We start from the raw sequence: 20,582 nt of genomic DNA, 5'->3' as shown, positions 1-20,582 counted from the left end.
TCTACGGTGTCTTTTCAAAAACAAAATAGAATAGCTATCGCTTATTGCAAAAGAATGAAAGAAATGGAAACAACAAAATAGAAATAATCTCACTGCTAATCCATTACATGACATATTTTCTTTTTACAAACTATATGATATTATACATTATCTTTATTAAAATGATCAGGAATGAATTCTTACGCGAATGCAGAAAGAGGAGCACGCTACTCTAACTAATTTAGCTAAGTCTAGATTTAGAATTCATTAGGATAAAGGTATCAATGAAAGAATAAAGAATTAAAGTATGAGTACATCAGTCCACAAAAATGGGCAAATAATTAATTGTGTAATGCACTTGCAAGAAGATATGATTATTTTTTCTGTCCGGCTGGCTTTTTTGAGCCAGTCTAGAACCTCCTTATTTTACTTACTCCTTTCATTTTCAGTTGGTTCCGGCGCTGGACCCGCTCTCAATCAATTTCAAGTTGCATGAACAAGATGATCCAGAACAGCTAAAAGTATGGGGGATTAATTATTATCTTTGGATTTCTCTTTACCAAAACGACTTAAATAAAATTTCGAAAACAAGAAATTGATCTAGATATAGTCATCCTTAAAGTTCCAAAGGTATTGAGAAAATTAATGATATTCTGATTTCCCAAAAAGGCAGAACCAGAAAAGAAATTCATATGAACGCAATCAAACATTTATATATGGAACCGTAATCCAGTCAAACCAACCACAAAACAATTATGTACACAAAAATGGAAAATTACTAAAAATAGAGAAAGTCACAACTCTCTTTCAAGATGGATAAGAAGAAACCAAATTGCTTGGTATACAAGTAGAATTCTTCCATGTCCTTCCATGCAATTTTAAGACCTCTCTAGCCTTATCCTTGGTCTTGCTCCCACTATCCACTTGAAGAACTAAGCACAGCTTCGCCACAACACCCAATTGCATCATCTCCTGCAAAACACTCGACGTCGCTGAAAACTTGCAAATGGAGAACAAAATCCTTACTGCCCTCTCGCTGGCCACCTTCGAGACCCTCATTATCTTCTTAGACACCACAGCGAGCCCTGCGCCATGGTTCAGCAGTTCTGCGCGGCCTTCTGCGCAGCCGCATATCATGTCAAGCACCATGAGTGTCATTTCCACGGTTCTCCTATCAGACGAAGTATCCAAAAGAAGCTCAATCAAGACCATAACCGCCCCTGCTTCAATGGCTTTGATTCTGTTACGTCCCCACGGACAGAGCTTGATCAACAGTTGCAATGTGGCTTTTGAGGCCTGTTGTGAGATCTGATCATTTAAGACCTGAACAACTTCGGCGAAAAATTCGGGTTTTACGTTTGCCATCCTCGTCGAATCAGCAACCTCAAAAATTGATCTCAACAACATCACAGCGTACGCTCGAGACTCGTAGCTCCCACGTTGCATGAGTTTGATCAAGGCCTCAACAAACTCACCCTCTTTGCCTATTAGGGTTTTGAGAACATCTTCGCTGAGATTTAGGTTATGGAGGATGGTCAAAGCTTCTTCGTTTTCGACATTTTCTCTGTCGTTCTTGATGTTGTTGATTATCGTTGAAGCAAGGAACTCGCCTGCACCGGCGGCTTCGATGCTTTTCTTGTTGGCTTCGCTGTCTGACGAAATGGATCGAAGCTCGCGGAGGCATTTTGCCAGACCGTTTGGAGACTTTTTGGCGTCTCGGAGGAGCTTGGCGATCTGGGATTTGTTGACGGGCGGCTTTGGAGTTGGGATCCTTTCGATGCCATGAGAAGCGTTCATTGTGCACCAAGCTTGGAGCAACCGGCGAAGAGTATGATTTGGAGTTATGTCGGAATCCTCCGAAACCACTTGTTTGGTAACGGGACAAGTCTTGTTCTTGCTCGAGAACAACCATTTCTCTATGCTCTCCCGATCGTATGTGATCCCGGTAGAGATTGTGACGGGATCCTTCATGATTTCTAGAGAAATGGGGCAGAGAAAAAACGAGGGAACGTCGATTTCTTGGTCCATCTAATCGAAAAATTCAAAACCCAAGTGAGAAAACCTGGGGAGATTGAGAAGTACAAAGGATACTTTTGGTTGACAAACAAAGTTTTGATTAAAGGTGAGAGCTGATGATTGATACGAAGGTTTTTGATGTAGTTGTGAATTGGTTTGAACTTTGAAACGCTATGAGGATACATGAGAAAGGAGTTGAGTTTTTTTATATATGTACAGGTGGGGAGGAAAGTGGGATTTTCAAATTAAAAAAAGTCAAAACACGTGAAATAGGAGCGTTGAGAGAGAGTAGAGAGAGAGGAAGAACCGAAGAGGGTGAAGACTTTTCCAAGTTATTGAAAGGCTCAAGATTGACGAACTTAACCTGGTCATTAAAGTTGCACAAGGTGAAATGAACATGCAAATACATACAAAATTTGGGGAAAATTGCATATTCCTTTTGACTTTGGAATAATCATTTTCTCCATCTTGAGGTTTATATCTCGTGCGTGTTTAATGTCTGCATTGTCTTCTTGCCGACAAAAGGTAATGGTTGTGGGGACGTACGGCGTTGGCGCACTTTCTTGGTTGCTGCAGCCAATGCCCGAACTCCATTTGGTTACTTTGACAAATTTTGGGTTGTTGTGACTCGCCACACCTTTTTTTTTTTTTTTTTTCTCTAAATCTTTTCAGTTCTGACTAACAAAATAGTCTTTTTCTTTTTGTTTAAATTTTGGCACAGGGAAGAAAATTCGGCCGCTTTGATAAGTATGTGAAGTACGTGAGTTGTCAAAGTCAATCTATCGTTACATTTCATGATGAAAGTAAATAAAGGAGGGTTTCATTCATGCATTCACAATGATTTTGCCCACATCCCTACAAATGGTAAAAGCTAAAGATAACTAAGTAACTTTTTTTTTGGTCGGAACTAAGTAACTAATAACGGCTAGATTCTGTTTTAAATTTTAAAACTAAAACAACATGAAGAAAAAAAAATCGTGTCAATCGAACTTTATTACAAAAGAATAGGAAAAAAATCAGTTTGAATTTAGTTTAGTTAAATTCGTTTAAATGTGTTATTGGCCGATTATATCACGGCGGTGTGACAATAATATCAGTATCAAATTTGTATTGTATAGATTTTAGTTAAAAGCATGAATTCGTTGTTCACCACATGTATATAATTTGGATTGATTAAAAAACCACATTGCCTTGGAGCATTATATTATTGTCACTATATAATCTATGATCGTCAAATCCTAAAAAATCTAAATTCATCAGAAAAGAAGGAAGTTCTATAAAAATTTATTGATTATGATAAATTGTGGAATACAACTCCATAAACTAGTTTAAATATAAATCATATTGAAAACTACATACATGGGGATAATTAAGTTGATTACAGTAGTATGCTCCATCTTCTGCGCACCTAAGTTCAGATTCCCTACTTCTAGTTTAGAGTAGAAAAGTATATCAATACTTTACCCGTCAAACCAACAATGTCCCACATTAGATTGCATGGTAACATTTTGTAGGTTCGAGTCTCTCGATTTAGGAGGTCTTATGACCTTGTCATAGATGATTGCCATTTTTGTGATAACCCGTTCCTAATTTTATGTTTTTATAAATTTTAAATGAGTGAATTGACGAAAATACCCTTAGAGGCGAGATTGTTGACTTTCATTGACCGTCATTTTGTGAATCGTATGGGATATTATTTTATCGTATTCCCGAAGTACTCGACGATACGGATGCGTAGGCGCAAGCAGAAGCGAATTTGGAGTTACGGTTAAAATTTTACGGAACTACAAATCCGAAAAGTACTTTGTAAAGATTACTATTTATTATTTTATATATTTCTCATAATTATTAAATTATTATTTTAATTTTAGTTGAGGGAAAAGATAAGAAAAGACAGAGGAAAGAAGGGAGAAATGAGAGGAAAGAGGAGAGGCTGTTGCCCAATCAGGAAAGGAGAATAGGGAGGGGGATGAACCAACCAGAAGGAGGTGAGGAGATGACCAATAGGAGAGGAGAGAAAGGAGGGGAAAAGAGAGAGAGAGAGAGGGAGTACTGGATCACCCTGACCCGGTTCCTTCTCGCGAGACCCTACCTGTATCGTGACTTCCCGCTGCGTTTTCCGTCGGTTTTCCCGACGAATTGATCATCGCCACCACCTGGAAACCATCCCACGACCTCCCCTCTTCCATTTTCATCCATTAATTAGTGGATTTAGGCCTAGGGTTTGTGAGTTTACACCAACAACTTTGAGGGTACCCACGGCGGCGATCTGCCATTCCTGAAGCAAACTCTGTTGACCACCACCATGGGTCGACTTCTCTTGAACCCAGTAACAAGCCCTAAGCTTTGGTTGGCATGGCGGAGCATCATAGAGGGTGAATTGAAGCCCACCCATTTCTAGGGTTCGGGCGGTATCGAGGCATTTTCAGGCCACTTCTCGACCGAATTGGACTTCGGCCCAAGTATCCTCTCATTGAGATCTTCATTCTTGTAAAATTTGAGAACTTTTTAAAATAGTTGAATTTTCTGGCGAGTAGAGGCGGCCGTCCACCGCGTGCGGTGGCGCGTGGGCAGAGACACCACTTGACCTTCCTAGGCTAAAATGGGTTCCCCGATTTCATATTAGACATCCGATTGATGAAATTCCATTGTTTGGTTATATTTCCGTTAAGGGCCGCCACTTAGTTAATATATGATTCGACGATCCAAATATTGGATCGTCACGAAACTTTAATACATAATATTAAATAGTATTTAAGGATATTAGGAACTGACGGATCAGGAATCTGACGTACGGATCTTCCCAGATGGGTTTTCTAAGTTTGTAAATCTAAACGTCGGCTGCAACTTAATTTTTGCTATTGGTTGAGATCCAACTGTTGGATCGTTCTGAAACTTTAGGATGTTGTTCTAGATACTTATTGAAACTCTTGTGAAGTTACGGATAGGAAATCTGAGGTGTGGATCTTCTGGATTGAGTTATGTAGGGTTGTGGACCTTACCGTCAACCTTTGACCGACGGTTGACTTTTGGTCAATGGGTTACAAATCATTCTAGAACTTCCTTGGGGATGTGTTTTATGTAAGTTACGTGTTCTATCGATAAGAATTATGAGACATGATTTGATATTTGTTCTAGGCGACGATCGTTCGTGACTCCTTGATATTCGTGCTAGGGAGTTGTAGCGCGAATTTCAGGTGAGTAAGTCCTTTCTTTTATATAATATATACATATTTGTTAGTTTCCATTTATACATTGAAAGAGAATTTACTACTTATGCCTAGCTTAGACTAATGCTTACGAGAATTAGCAAAATAACAAAAAATTACGAAGTGATCATAAATCCTACAGGATGCATAGGTATGCGTATGTTTATTGATGCCATGATTATACCTATAGCTATGAATGATATTATGTTGATTAGAACTATCGAACCACTATTGCATGACTATATTTATGTTTTATGCTCATCGTTTGTTGCACCGGTGTTAGTGCTCGCCCAAGGCTAGGGCCAGTCTTTCATGTATATGTTCACATCCACACTGTACGCTCGCCTTGGATCCACATAGGTGTCAGTCCTGTCGTACAGGTTGCAATAGGAAACTCCGACTCGTACGTGATCGTGAATAGTGCCAGTCTTCTCGTGGTTGTAGCACTAGAGCGTATATCATTATTACACCCAGTCCTGTTCTTATCAGAATAACCCTGCATGAACTCGTGTGTCAGCATGTGTCGATGAGCACTTGGTTTAATATGTTTGCTTATGCGAAAGTATACGATTACTGATGTCATGCACTTATATATGAACTATTGTGTCGTATTGAGATACCAGATTCGCACAGTAGGCCCGATTAAATAGTTGGATGACCATTATAACAACTAGATATAAAACCTTGCACATGGAACTCGACATGTTTCAGCATGACTGCCACTTATAATATATGTATAAGGCCTTAATGGCTGAACTTAGAGGTACCCTGGTCAATGTCCAGGTATTTGTATAACAAACATTCAACTATAACAGAGTGCTCGAACAAAGTATGATCGTCAATTTAACAGGTTAATAATATAACTACAATACTGTTTCCCTGTTTTGGACTAGAAGTCTAATAAAACAAACACACTAAAAAAAAAAAAAAAGCTTACTTAAGACTTGAAGATTGCTTGAATATGTACACTTGAACTTTTATTGATATATAGAATGTTTACAAAGATAGTTGTTTATAAGAAAGTGTTTACAAGGATGCTATGAAGACTACGGATGCTTGAGAGTATGTGAGTGAGAGTAGGGTGTTCAGGTGTTGAGATGCTGAGGTATTTCGTGTTGAGGTTGAGAGGTGTATAGGTGTGTTGTGTTTGTTGTGTTGAGATATTGAGGTGTGTGTTGTGTATGGGAGGAAAAGCTCCCTTATATACAAAACCAAAGTCCTAAACGACAAACAACTTTTTTGAATAGTGCACTGTTTCTGAAATTGTTGATACTGTTTCTGCATCTGCCAGCCTTGCACTGTTTCTGAAATTGTTGATACTATTTCGGCATCTGCCAAACTTGTCTTTTCCTTTTGCTTTTTAATGAAGGCCATGTGGATTCATGTGAAATATTATGCATACTGTCCTGGCTACTGCATGTTTTGTGTGCTTATTCAATTGTGTCTAAAGGCTTTCAAGGGCAACCTTTGTATTTTCAAAATTAAATGTCCTTATAGTTAAACGAAACTTTTCCATGATGTTTTGGATAGTTTTCCCTTTTATTTTATTTTAATTTTTATCTATTTTATTTATATAAATTGCTTTAGGTCATGGGCGGATTTGTTTCAGCAGCCAACATCTTTTTCTTTCTTATCAACAAGCTACTAATGTAATTTTTATGGGGTGTGCTATCCACACACTCATTTTTACTTCTTCCACATCCCTTGTTAATTTCTATCCTTTGATCTTTTTTAATTCATCCGATCCGACGGCTGAAAATTAAAAAGGTGTGAGAGAAGTAAAAAGGGGTGTGTGGATATCACACCCCATTTTTATTTCCCAACCAACACAAATATAATATTATAGTCTTCTTATTATACTAGTGTTTGCTGGCCAGATATCCAGATTTTGTCTCTTTCAATCTCCACCGACACACTGGATTTAAATTTCGAACAATATCCTACATGATCAGGTCAGAAAATACAATATCGTGTCATGTCCTACGTAGACAAACAGCACTCACACGCAAAGTAATTTTGTTGCATGCATGCCTTGCTTAATTAAGAACATTACTTTTTTTTTTGTTTAGTTCAAAACCTGAGTATTCCACACCTCGAATTGTTGGATTAATTCTCAATGAGGCTTGAAAAGCCGAATGGCATCTTAGTCCATTTTGATCATGGTCAAATGATATACGTCATTCAATTCTCTAATAAAGAAATCATAACACATAATTTTTATCAACTTAATGCCTCAAAATTAAGATACTGATTTGAAATTTACCGTATTTCCACTATAGACTACTTTCACTTTCCGTAGTACTTAAGAAAATTACTTTTGCTTAATTGAGTAAATTACTTTAGAATTGCAGAGGGAGAAACACAAAGTCAGACAAAACGTCACTTTACTATTTTTTGTCATTTCATAAAGGGTTGACCATATTTCACACCACAAGGTTTGTGTGTTCTTTGCAAAATGAATCATGAGGTTTTAATTTTTATATACTTTACATCACGCGATTTTTAAATTGCATAAATTTAACATTTTCGTCAATTTCACTGTTTAATTAGATGTTAAGTGATGATGTGGTATAGACTTAGACCATATTTTTAGCATAAGTTGACTATCAATTTCATAAAAGGATTAAAAGAATAAAGAGTAAAGTCTAAACATTGAAATTGACGGTTAACAAGTGCTTAAAAGTGGGTCAAGTATACGTCACATCATCTTTTAACATCTCGTTAGACGGTAAAATTGACGGAAATGTTAAATTGGCGTAAAAAATAATTTACGCTTCATAAACTAGTAGTATACCGTAGTTCTTAGTACTTGTATTTTCTAGCAATTTATCTTTTCACAGTTATCTTAAGCATAATGGTAATGAACATACTTCCTCTTGTCATGCATTTTATCTTTCGACATCTATTCTTAGACTTTGCTCTATTGTCATCTACTTTTTTACACAGTTAGTTTAATTAGTACGATGCAATTTAATCCACGTACCTTATTTCCCTGCAGCTTAAAATCTACTAGCTTCCTCATCCACCATACTTCCTATTCTTTTTTTAATTTTAGTTTCAGTTTTCATCTATCTCAGTATGTATCATCTTCCACTTAGACTTGGTAACTCAATAATCATCCGCCTAATATGTACGTACATGATTATTCTTTCTCGTTATTCAAAACCTTTTGTGATGACATTTTATTTATTTATTTGTGAGCATTTCTAATTAGCTATCCATCTTTATGCATGCATGCCCCAATAATGGATCAATCACTTTCCAACCTCCTATACACGACACTCTCTTACAACCTAAACCTAAAAAACCATTACTACAAGAGTCTAAATTGAATTTGAACCCATGCAATCTATAATTGGCAGGCAATGATTCTAGGCCACAAGGTATTGTACGCAAGTAATGACTTTTCCCAAAAGAAGTCAGCTATGATCTCATGTTTCTCTCACGTTGCCAAATATATACGTGTATATATATTGGATAATGTTAGAGAGACCAAAATATTAAACCAAATTTACAAATTAAGTGATGTACTATTAATAGAAAATAAGTTCATTAATCAACATTTAAATAATAATTAATCACCAACATTCACATCATTTGATTTACAAAATTTGGTTTAGAAATTTAGTGTCCCTAACATTACACACACACAATCTCTCTCTCTCTCTCTCTCTCTCTCTCTCTCTCTCTCTCTCTCTCTCTCTCTCTCTCTCTCTCTCTCTCTCTCTCTCTCTCTCTCTCTATATATATATATATATATATAGGGTTAGCATCTACGAATCTCATTTTTAAATACACAATTGTAGGACTCATTCTGTAATTTTTTTAGCTATTTGAACTGTCTATATCTCAATTTATTATTTATCGATCCTTACAAAATATGAGACAAATCCAAAACCATTAAGACATTCATTTGTAGTGAAAAAAAAAATATACGAATACGATTATGAAAGAAACATTAAAGTTAGATTCATTTAATCCGAGAGTCATATGATTTCGGATTTGAGTGATTTTTATAGATATGATCTTTGAGGTAAGACCTAAAAAATAAACGATTAGATCGTTGAGATGCGTTACAAAGTAAACCCTGTAAAATGTGTGTTAAAAAATTGAATTGTCAACCATTGCTAACCCATATGTGTGTATATATACTCTTATTTAGTCGCAATAGACTATTTATTGTTGTGTGGTTGGGTTACGTTAGGCTTGATAATTTCTGACACGACCCGTTAACTCGACACGAAAATAACAGGTTATTGGGTCGACACGATAACAAATCGGGTAACTCGATAAACACATGTTAAGATAACGGGTTGGTCCTGGTATACATGTGGGTAACTAGATACACTATAAGCAAAATATTAATTTAACAATTTTATACCCCTAAAAATACTCTAATAATTATATATATATATAATTATATATATATAGGGGTGTGATATCCACACACCCCTTCTTACTTCTCCCACACCTTTTTGGTTTTTGACCGTCGGATCGGATGAATTGAAGAAGATAAACGAATAGAAATTAACAAGGGGTGTGTGAGAAGTAAAAAGGGGTGTGTGGATAGCACATCCCTATATATATATGTATGTATAACCATATATATATATATATTAAATTAAACTCAGAAAATTTGGAAAATGAGGTAATATATTTTTATATGGTACAATACTATTGTTTTATTTCTTTCCAGAATTATTTTGGTAAACTTCTCATAATTTGAATGATTACAATGTTTGGTTTTTCTATACTTAGTTGATGCGGAAGAGAGTTCTGATGTGGAAAACCTTACTGAAAACATCATCAACATAACTCTTGAAGGCAATAGATCAAGCCAAAGTTCCAATAAAATTTTCCCATGATGATCGATGAAAATTGAAGAATTTTGTAAAAGAAATAACATGCAAGCTTTGAGTTTCATTGACAAGGTTTTAACTTCTAAGAAAGGCATCACAACCTTGAAAAGAAAAACTCTTTCATTTTGCATATCCTTACACGTACATTTGATATTTTGTAGTAGACTAGTAGTGTATTGGTGTTTTTTTTATTAGGCTCTTATTTTGGAGTGTAGATGTAATACTTAAGGACAAATGTGTTTTTATATTTTGAAGTAATATTTATGTGGCAATGTGGTATGTGCTAATTTAAGGGAAAAAAAATATTTTTCTTAAGGGATCATAACGAGTCAGGTCATTTTACATGATGGGTAAAATAATCCGACCTATTAAGGACTCGTTAAGATAACAGGTGTAACATGACACAATCCGTTAAGATAATAGGTGTTACACGAAAACGACACGAAACACAATCCGTTTACCAAGCCTAGGTTACGTAGAGGCAAACGTGTGCACAAAGCGACCGCCAACCAACAATCAACTCTCTCTCAAATCTCAAGTCTCAGCGGATTATCCAACCAAAATGATTTGAGGCTGAGGATGAGAGAGGTGTTTATTTCAGAGTTTCATATTCCCGGGCCTGTGATTGTGGGCGCACATTGCTCCCTTGATCACTTGCAAGAGCCGTGTTAAATTTAAGCATGCATGCCGTAGTTGTTGACGATTTTTCCTCTCTAATTCTAACACCGTCGTGGATGGATGTTATCAATAAAATACCATACGACAGTAACATGTTTATGTTTAGGAGACTTTTATATTGTCATCTAGTATCATAATTTAGTGGTATCTTTTTCACTTGAAAGTAAAAGATTTTGAGTTCCAATCTTGTAGTTTGAAACTAATTTATTTCTATAAATAAACTAACCACTGCTATGCAGTGGCGTAGCCAGCGATTTACATTAATGAGGTCACGAACAAGAAACATCTCAAAACTAAATAAAAACTTCTCAAAACTAAATATACTTTCATATATAATTGGTAACTACATATTCTCATATTTTAGAATGTTGTATCACAACATCATTATCAATAGAATCAAATACATTTTTCATTGTACATAACCAAGTAATCATTAAACCATTGATTTCCATTGATTTTTCATTCTATACAACCAAGTTATCGTTAAACCATTTATTTCCATTCATTTTTCATTGTATACAACCAAGTTATTATTCAATCATTAATTTTTTATATGAAGTGAATTCTTTGATCACTAAAAATGCTCTCTCCATTTTGAAAAGGTTGTAGTTTTGGTACGTTTTAATTAAAAAATATTAATAAATGGTCTCTTTGTGTTGTTTGCCTTAGCTATTATAGGGGTTATATAAAAATTCAAATGGGAGATATTTGAAATTATTGGGGTCATTGGCAGCCAATGCTCCTAAGTTGACTCTGCCACTGATGCTATATATTATAATTTAAGTGAATTGATAATATTATGTGACAATGTTTTTTTGGGTAATTTCTATTTTACTACCCTCAACTTTCACAAAAACCGCACTTTACTGCACTTAGCTTTTTTCGTCAAACTTTCAAATCTAAAGTTTAATTTTTCTAATACTTCTGTTAGACTTGCTGTTAACCGATCCGTTAACTAATAATGTGACATGTTTTGGCCCCTAAAATTATGCCAAGTGTCTTTAAAAAAAATGATATTATTAGAAAAACCCATAAAATCATTCAAAACCATAAATTGATTTAGCCCACCCACGATCCTCCCTATCTCATCGACGCCGTGGGCGTTGCCCCTATAGTCTGATCTTTGTTAGAATGAATTCCACATTGATGAGATGAGAAACTTTGTATGTGCTTATATATAGTTGGGCTACTTCTCATATTGCCAATTGTTTGTTATGGAAGAACCTCAATTTTCTCCATGGTATCAAAATAGGTTGTTGTAGATGCAAATTTCTTCCTCCTCGATCTTGGACGATTTTGCACCTACAAAACAATTAACACCTTAGGTTAAGGTCAAGAGTCTCACGTGCCCACGATGAATGGGGGGGCTTTGGCCGAAGAACCTCCGATGCCAAAGTTAGAATTTAGAGAGAAAGAGTGTTTAGAGAATTTTGGGATTTTTGCCAAAGTGTTGGAATTGGCTTTTTGGTGAGAAATGAGAGTATATTTATAGGGATAGGAGGTGGCTAGGGTTTTTTGGGTTTGATTTAGGTTTAATTAGCCAATTTATTTGGCTATTAAACATAAAATGAATGTTTTGGTGGTTTTTTTGTATAATTGGCTAATCAATGTCACAAAAAAGGAAAATTATGGTGAAAAAAAGAAGGAAATGGCCGGCTCCCTTTGGAGAAGGGATAACCTGCCTTTAGGGTGATTTTTGGGCTTAATTTGGTGATGTAATTAGCCTTTAATATATTGATTATATTAATTGGTTGAGGATGTTATGGAATGCTTGAAATAAATGGCTAATTGAATAAGGAAAAAATGAGGTAAAAACATATATGGAATGAAATAGGTTTTGAATTGTTACCCATTTTGGGTACTCCTGACTTGGTTGATGGATGATTCTCCACTGCTCGCGTGTAGGAAACCCGGTATGCCTCGAGGGTATTTTTGTCCTCTTTTGTCCAAAAGTCCACGTGTCGCCTAGTGAATATTTTTGGCTCCACAAATGCCCCCACACATGTTGGGCTGCTCGCAGAAAAGGGCAGCAGGTGTAGAGATCTTCTTGCTTTAGGAAACTTAAGACTGCTTCCTATTTTGATGTTGATTCTCTCTTTAATAGGAAATTAGATCCTTCTAGGAAAAGGAAATAAATTTCTCTCAAAGCCTATTTAAGTCCACCTTAAGTGGGTTATTAAATCAACTTTGGAGAGCGATTTATTCTACCCTACAAGAGAGAGATAGCTTAGAGGATATTTGTTCCCCCTCATCTAGCAATCTTCTACATCTTGTTCGTGCAAAGGACCGTCTTTCGTTGCTTTCTTCGTCTTCTTCGTGCCGCACCAATGTAAGAAAAATTTAATTTTTCTTGCCTTATTCTTGGATAGTGCTATTGCGGGGTAGCCGTCGGGGTGGTGCGGCACGTCGGCTGGCAAAGGCCAGGAGCTAGCTCGGCATGGGTTGAGGAGATGTCGTGGCAGGGACCACTGCTTGGGTAGATTGGCTTGGCTTGAGCCAAGGGCAGCTTGTGCAGTTGGGGTCGAGGATTGTGGCGCTGGGGAGCAGTGCTAGGCGAGCCACATGGCTTATGTCCTTTGGGCTCTTGGACCTGACTCTGGCCAGGCTGGCAATTGAGAGAAATAAGGAGATTGCGGGTCTCATGGGCTGCTGGAATGCTGGGTTGAGCTCCCCTGCTGAGTACCATGAATGTCGTTGGCTGCTTAGTCCTCTTTGCTGAAAGAAAGGTGGGCTGCTCCAGAAAGAGGAGGTAAAGAGGATCAAGGCAGATGCATTGGCTCGTCTGATCGCTGTCGTGAAGCTTACTATGAATGAAGATGGAAAGAAGAGATCTTCCCCGCCTGCTCATGAGATGCCAGTTAAGAAAAAACTAAAGACTTCTTCTGCTGCTCATGAGGGTCCGCTTGCTACCGAGAGGTATGTGATTGACATGACTTCTTCCAATGGGAAGAAAAATAAGGCTGCTAGATCTGAGCATGTGGCGTCTTCCATGTTGAGAATGGCTAGTACAATTGTGGATAAGATTGCTCAGCGTAAAGGTTTTATCATGCCCCCAGTGCCGAAGTCTGTACCAGGACGTTCTTTGGGAGCCAAGTCCGGTTCACCTTTGTAGAGACTTGCTATTATGAAGAGTGGTAAGGTGGACTCTACTGCTAAAGTGGCGCCAAAGCCTGCTCCCTTTACTGCTGAGATTGATTCACCTTAGATTCAAGATCTTAAGCTTGCAATTTCTGAGCTTCGTTTTGCTGCTTATGCTAAGAAGGGAGTGGATGAGCTTCTCTATTTCTCCAGAAGACTTGCTTGCTTTTATTTTTAAGGCTTCCATTGGTGAAGTAGTTGGAGAAGTTAGTGCCCAGACTGGGGCAGCCGGGGGTGAAGCGCCAGATGATGCCGCTGCTAAGAACGTTACGACTGTTGAAGGTGTGGCGACCGAGTAGTCGTGGGATGTCCAAGCTGCTGTAGTGTAGTATTTTAGGTAGCCTTTAGGATTTTCTTTGTTTTTCCTTGTAACTCTTGTTTTGCTTGAACTCCTTCGGCCTTTGCTAGTTGTTTATAAACATGTTTTCCTTCGTTTTTCTTCATCTTCACTTCTTTTGTTCATGCCCTAACCTTTAGACTTGATAGACCAGTGGCAGGCATGCTACTTTTTTATAAGCAGACAAGCTCGCGTAGCCTATGCAGCCGTAGGTGTTGGTGTAGAACTTTGCAAAGTTGTTAGCCATAGGGTTGGCAGCCGGATGCCTTACTTACAGAAGCAGACAAGTTCGCGTAACCACTAGGTTGTTAACCTTGACTTTTTTCAATTCCGTAGGTTGCGTAGCAAGTATCACAACACTTTAGGACTTGGTGTAGGTTGTTCCGCGCTTGGCAGAGGTGAAGCTTATCGACTACGTAGCATGTCGGCAGTGGATAAAACTTCGTATATGCGCGCTAGCTTGTTTAACCTTTCACAAGAACGTGCGGTTGCATAAGTCTAGCGTGGCTTTACTACTCGAAGGGCAAGCCGTAGGCAGTCTTCCGGAATCCGTAGGCTACCTTAGTGCACTCGGTAGCAGCTTTAGGATTCCAGGGCAGCCATTCATCGAATGTACTGCGTAATGTGCCCTCTCCGTCTCTAGGGCCCGGTTCCCCACGGATTAAGGCAAGAGACCCAAAATCCTTCAGTTAGCTAAGCCTTGAAAAAGACCATTGCGGCTACTTCTAGGAATCCCGGCGCAAGCCATCGTGCATCTAGTTATACTAAGGCAGCCAGGCTCATCCACGTCTAGATATACGGAGTGTAAAGTTTATCTTCCCGTCTTGGAGAGCTAACCCATATGGGTGTCAGGGAATTGGTTTACCCTCTCGCTGGTCGTCATGGGCTCTGCTTCTACCTATTTGGTGAAGTAGTCGGTTGCCACGAACCACGGCTGCTCGCGAGCCTTTGTAGTTGGATGCGTCGTTGACATGCCAATGCCAGAAATCTCCATTGAGGGAATATGTGCAGCTAAAGTGTGATCGACTGCCTTCGGGGCATCGTTGGGCCGAGTTGTTACTTTCGTCAGAAAACTTTGCATCTGCCAGGGTCTACGCCTTTATCATCGCCGATTTGGATTCGGCGGAATAGTGCGTCATGATGATGACTGCAGGTAACTGTAGAATACAGGTAGTCAGGCCCCCAGCTCTTCTCGCATGATGGTAGAGCTTATTGCTACTTTAGATACCGTCAAACATGCGAATAAGTCCTCCGCTGCTTCTAGGGAGGTGATGTCGGGTACTTCTTCAAGTCCTTGAATATGCATTGGCGAGCCTCATCCCAAAGTGCATGCTTCTCTGCTAAAGCAAAAGAGTCTGCCAGAGTTAGATCTTCTTTCATGATCAATTTTCCGAATAGCGGGTGGTCTGCTGGAAGTCCTTTTTGGAAGGCTGCTCTAGCTATCGAGTCGTTGCATCCGACTATTTTTGCCTTCTCTACTTTGAACCTCCTCACATAGTCGCGAAGCGACTCCTTTGGGTTCTTCTTGACATCAAACAAATGGTCAGACTTCTTTTTGATCGAGCGATAGGATGAATATTCTTTGGTGAAAACCAAAGAAAGTTCGTAGAAATTCCGGATGGATTGTGGCGGCAGGGTGTAGAACCAATCTTGCGCCTCGCCTTGTAGAGTGGTGGCGAATATCTTGCACATGAAATCATCGTTGTTTCGATAAAGGATCATTGCACTTTGGTAACGTTTTAAGTGTCTTTCCGGGTCTTCATCCCATTTGAAAGATGTGAAATATGGCATGCTGAACTCGCGTGGAGGCTCTGCCAGCTCGATCTCCTCTGTGAAGGGTGACCTGCTTATGTTGGTTATGTTCCGTCGTAGTGCCTCGTCGGTGACCTCGTTGCGTTGGAAATCATGTAATCGCTTGGTCAAGAGTCTCTCTACTTCTTCCTGAATTTGCCTTTGTTGGGGTAGCGGAGCTCTCGGCTGCCCCCAGTCATGACTTGCTGGTCTAGGCTACTCTTCCATGTGTTTGGCTCGTCTATGCCGCGGATGCAGTGCATGTGGTGCATTCCTAGTAGGCGAGCGAGTTCTCCGCAGGCTGCTGGTTGAACTTGAGCTGGATTGAGTGAGTGCTTCTCTCCGTCCGTCGTGCTGCCTACTCTGATGTGAGGTGGAGGACGCTCCTTGTGGGCTTAGCTGCGAATAGACACTTTACCCGGAAGGTTGTTCATGTTGACTATAGGAGTATGACCCCAACCGTGAATGTATGCTCATCCGTGGGCCTAGTCGAGAGTGCATGCTCCTTCGCGCTCTAAGACGGGAATGTACATTGCCCAAACGTTCGGCTCGTGGCTGGTCGAGTGGCTGCTTGCTGGGACGCTGCTGGAAATGTCCGTCTGCCCTTGTCCTACTTCGGGATACCTCGTCCGGGGCACGTTGGATCCCGATGCGTTGCAAAAGTTGATTCACCAAGGTTGTCTATTGTGCAAGGGCGCTCGTCAACTCTATGACTTGTCGAGACAAGTGTTGTTCGCCATTTGGATTGGAAGAGCTTGGAAGGAATGCGCCTCCTTGGGCAGTGGAAGGGTGGTAGACTCCGGGCGCGAGATTTGAGTTGGGAAATGTCAAATCCGCGAAAAAATGTGGTGAGAATGCTCCCGGCTCGATGGTAGGTCTAGATGGTTGAGATAGTCTTGGGCCGACTTAGGCTGTTTGGAAAGCCACGGGAGCAGTTTAGGCCTTGAGAGTGGGCTGCTCGTCGGGAGCAGGCTGGGTCACGAGAGCAGGCTGCTTGGCAGGAGCGGGTTGGGCCGTGAGAGTGGGCTGCTCGACAGAAGTAGGCTGGACCACGGGAGTAGGCTGCTCGTCGGGAGCAGGCTGGGCCACGAGAGCAGGCTAGGCCATGGGAGTGGGCTGTTCGACTGAAGCAGGCTGGGCCATGGGAGTGGGCTGCTCGTCGAGAGCAGGCTGCTTGGCAGGAGCAGGTTGGGCCATGGGAGTGGGCTGCTCGTCGGGAGCAGGCTGCTTGGCAGGAGCAGGCTGGGCCACGGGAGTGGGCTGCTCAACGGAAGCAGGCTGGGTCACGAGAGCAGGCTGCTTGGCAGGAGCAGGTTGGGCCGTGAGAGTGGGCTGCTCGACGGAAGCAGGCTGGACCACGGAAGTGGGCTGCTCGTAGAAAGCAGGCTGGGCCACGAGAGCAGGCTGCTTGGCAGGAGCAGGCTGGGCCACGGGAGTGGGCTGCTCGTCGGGAGCAGGCTGCTTGGCAGGAGCAAGCTGGGCCACGGGAGTGGGCTGCTCGACGGAAGCATGCTGGGCCACGGGAGTGGGCTACTCGACGGAAGCAGGCTGGACCACGGGAGTGGGCTGCTCGTCGGGAGCAGGCTGGGCCACGAGAGCAGGTTGCTTGGCGGGAGCAGGCTGGGCCACGGGAGCAGGTTGCTTGGCGGGAGCAGACTGCTTAGAATGTGATGCAAGCGAATGCGAGGCTTGGGCCCGGGCCCGTGCAAACTTGGATGGCACGACTTGGGCCGTGGCCTTGGTGTCGTGAGCCTTGGATGGCACGGGTCGAGCCGTGGTGAAGGCACCATGGACCTCGCCATGGGTGGCTACCGAGGTAGCCACCGTGGTGGTTCCCATGGTGGAAACTTATGGTGGTGGTGCTGCTCCACCTATTGTCGCATTTAGCCTCACGGATCTCCGCAATCCCATTTCTTGAACATTAGAATTTTCACTCGTGGAATTTTCTAAATTTCTAGCCATTATATTTTGCTTAAACGTTTTATCAAAGAACCTTTGCAAGTAAAAAATTCTAATAATAAGAACGTATGAAAAATATTCAAATGGACTAGAAAATAAAGAAAAAACCTTTTTGTGCGAGAGTCTTCTACGAGTATGGATTTCAGCTCTCAATGAAAGCACCAATTTGTGGATGCAAATTTCTTCCTTCTCGATCTTGGACGATTTTGCACTTACAAAACAATTAACACCTTAGGTTAAGGCCAAGAGCCTCACGCGCCCACGATGAATGGGGGGGGCTTTGGCCGAAGAACCTCCGATGCCAAAGTTAGAATTTAGAGAGAAATAGTGTTTAGAGAATTTTGGGATTTTTGCCAAAGTGTTGGAATTGGCTTTTTGGTGAGAAATGAGAGTATATTTATAGGGATAGGAGGTGGCTAGGGTTTTTTGGGTTTGATTTAGGTTTAATTAGCCAATTTATTTGGCTATTAAACATAAAATGAATGTTTTGGTGGTTTTTTTGTATAATTGGCTAATCAATGTCACAAAAAAGGAAAATTATGGTGAAAAAAGAAGGAAATGGCCGGCTCCCTTTGGAGAAGGGATAACCTGCCTTTAGGGTGATTTTTGGGCTTAATTTGGTGATGTAATTAGCCTTTAATATATTGATTATATTAATTGGTTGAGGATGTTATGGAATGCTTGAAATAAATGGCTAATTGAATAAGGAAAAAATGAGGTAAAAACATATATGGAATGAAATAGGTTTTGAATTGTTACCCATTTTGGGTACTCCTGACTTGGTTGATGGATGATTCTCCACTGCTCACGTGTAGGAAACCCGGTATGCCTTGAGGGTATTTTTGTCATCTTTAGTCCAAAAGTCCACGTGTCGCCTAGTGAATATTTTTGGCTCCACAGTTGTCCCAAACATAAATTCCAATAGCCACACGTGCTCCATGTCGTCCGAGTTGTATTGTCCACGTGTTAAGATTGAAAATTTGTCACATGTGAGATAGCGTGTTAAGAATGAATCATACATTGACGAGATGATGAACTTTGCATGTGCTTATGAGTAGTTGGACTGCCTCCTATATTGCTAATTTTCTTTATGGAGGAACTTCAAACTTTCTTTCAGTCTTCTCTCTTTCTTCCCCCAAGTTCTCTCTCTTTTTCTTTTCACATCCTCCTCCTCAGTTGTGGCGTCGATTGGGAAGCCGACAACGGAATCAAAGTTCAAAGATTAAGATTTGAAATCTGGTTTCTCTGTGGGCTGCTTCTGTACTAGTCACACGGAGTAGGAGAAAGAGAGAGACTGACATGGAGTTTGACGTTAACAACCCGATAGAAAAGTTGGGGCTAGAGATCATAAGTTGAAGTCGAAGAATTTGAGACTTGCTCTAATTGGCCCTTCAACAGATACATCACCACAGTCCCTTTCTTCGGCAACGTTATCGGTGGGTTCGCGCAGGCTTGCCAAAGATCCAAGCCTCCAAGTACATTGACGCCGACGAACCCATAGCGTCGAGAACAGAGGAAGTTAAAGATGACGAAGACGAAAAGCGACGACCAACCATGACTATTGAAACCGTGAATCAGCGTTTAGTTCACTTGCAATATCCATTTTTTCATTCAAGACCTTGAACAAATCGAGGAGAGAGAGAAGAAAAATGAGAGAGATAGGGAGAATGAGGGAATGGGGTGGTGGGCAATGCCACCGTCGAAGTGAGGGGGAAGAGAGAAGTGAAAATTTTTTTTTTCCTTGATTTTTAATTATCTAATTAACTTTTAGCATTTATTGAATTTGTTACCCCTACGTCGCACAAATTTGGTGGGGGGGGGAGGGGGGGTTAAAGTTACACTACGGTATCAGTTAATAGAACATTTGACAGAAAAGCTAACAAAAGTATTAAAGTGACAAAAATAATTAAACTTGAGGTATGAAAGTGAAACGAAAAAAGTAAGTTTTGAAATGGTACCAAGCATATGGTTTTTAAGGTTGATAATGTAATAAGTTTAAAGCCTTAAGCTTGAAAGCTTCACAGAAAAGTTGCGTAAATTTGAGAGAGAACATAGATGTAAAAGCTGCTGTGTGTTTTCATTAGGGAGTGCAGTACATAACATTTATACAAAACCCTAGCAGTTTGGTCCATTGATGAAGTCCAACATTTCAGGGACTCATCCATAGCCATTCAAGTCATTCCACTTGGGAAAGATCCAGCAACATATTTGCTGCAAAAGGAATAAGACAGTTGTGGTGCCAAACTAAATAGAAACCTTAACTGGCCGTTAGTGATTCAAGCATAACGGCTACTAGTATATTTAGAAACTTTGCATCTGTGCTTCTGTTCTTCAAAGGTCTTCTGCAGGATGAATTCAAGCTTGTTAGCAGCTTAATTCTTAACGGTAAGTGTAGTAAAGTGTAATTTTTGTGAAACTTGTGGGTAATAAAGGGATTAACCATTTCTATATAGAAAATTAAATACACAAAGTTGGACTGAAATTGCAATTACAACCCACACCTATCCCAGAAAAAATAGGTGGTGTTATATGCACACTTCTTTTTACCTTCTATAAACTTTTCTTGATTATCAACCGCCAAGTTAAATGAATTGAAAATGATCAAAATTAACATAA

General features: G+C 40.1%; 1 protein-coding gene across 1 annotated transcript; it reads right to left on the bottom strand.

Annotated features, from left to right (window-relative positions):
* Positions 1-672: 672 nt before the first annotated feature.
* On the bottom strand, positions 673-2,250 carry LOC103424291 (E3 ubiquitin-protein ligase PUB23-like). The gene has a single exon (XM_008362378.4). It carries the CDS (start codon positions 2,005-2,007, stop codon positions 787-789), a length of 1,221 nt encoding a protein of 406 aa, XP_008360600.3. The 5' UTR covers positions 2,008-2,250; the 3' UTR covers positions 673-786.
* Positions 2,251-20,582: the final 18,332 nt, after the last annotated feature.

This window comes from Malus domestica, chromosome 14, assembly GCF_042453785.1.
Source record: "Malus domestica chromosome 14, GDT2T_hap1".
NCBI lineage: Eukaryota > Viridiplantae > Streptophyta > Magnoliopsida > Rosales > Rosaceae > Malus > Malus domestica.
The sequence above is the reverse complement of the archived record's forward strand: the minus strand, read 5'-3'. Positions and strand labels throughout refer to the sequence as shown.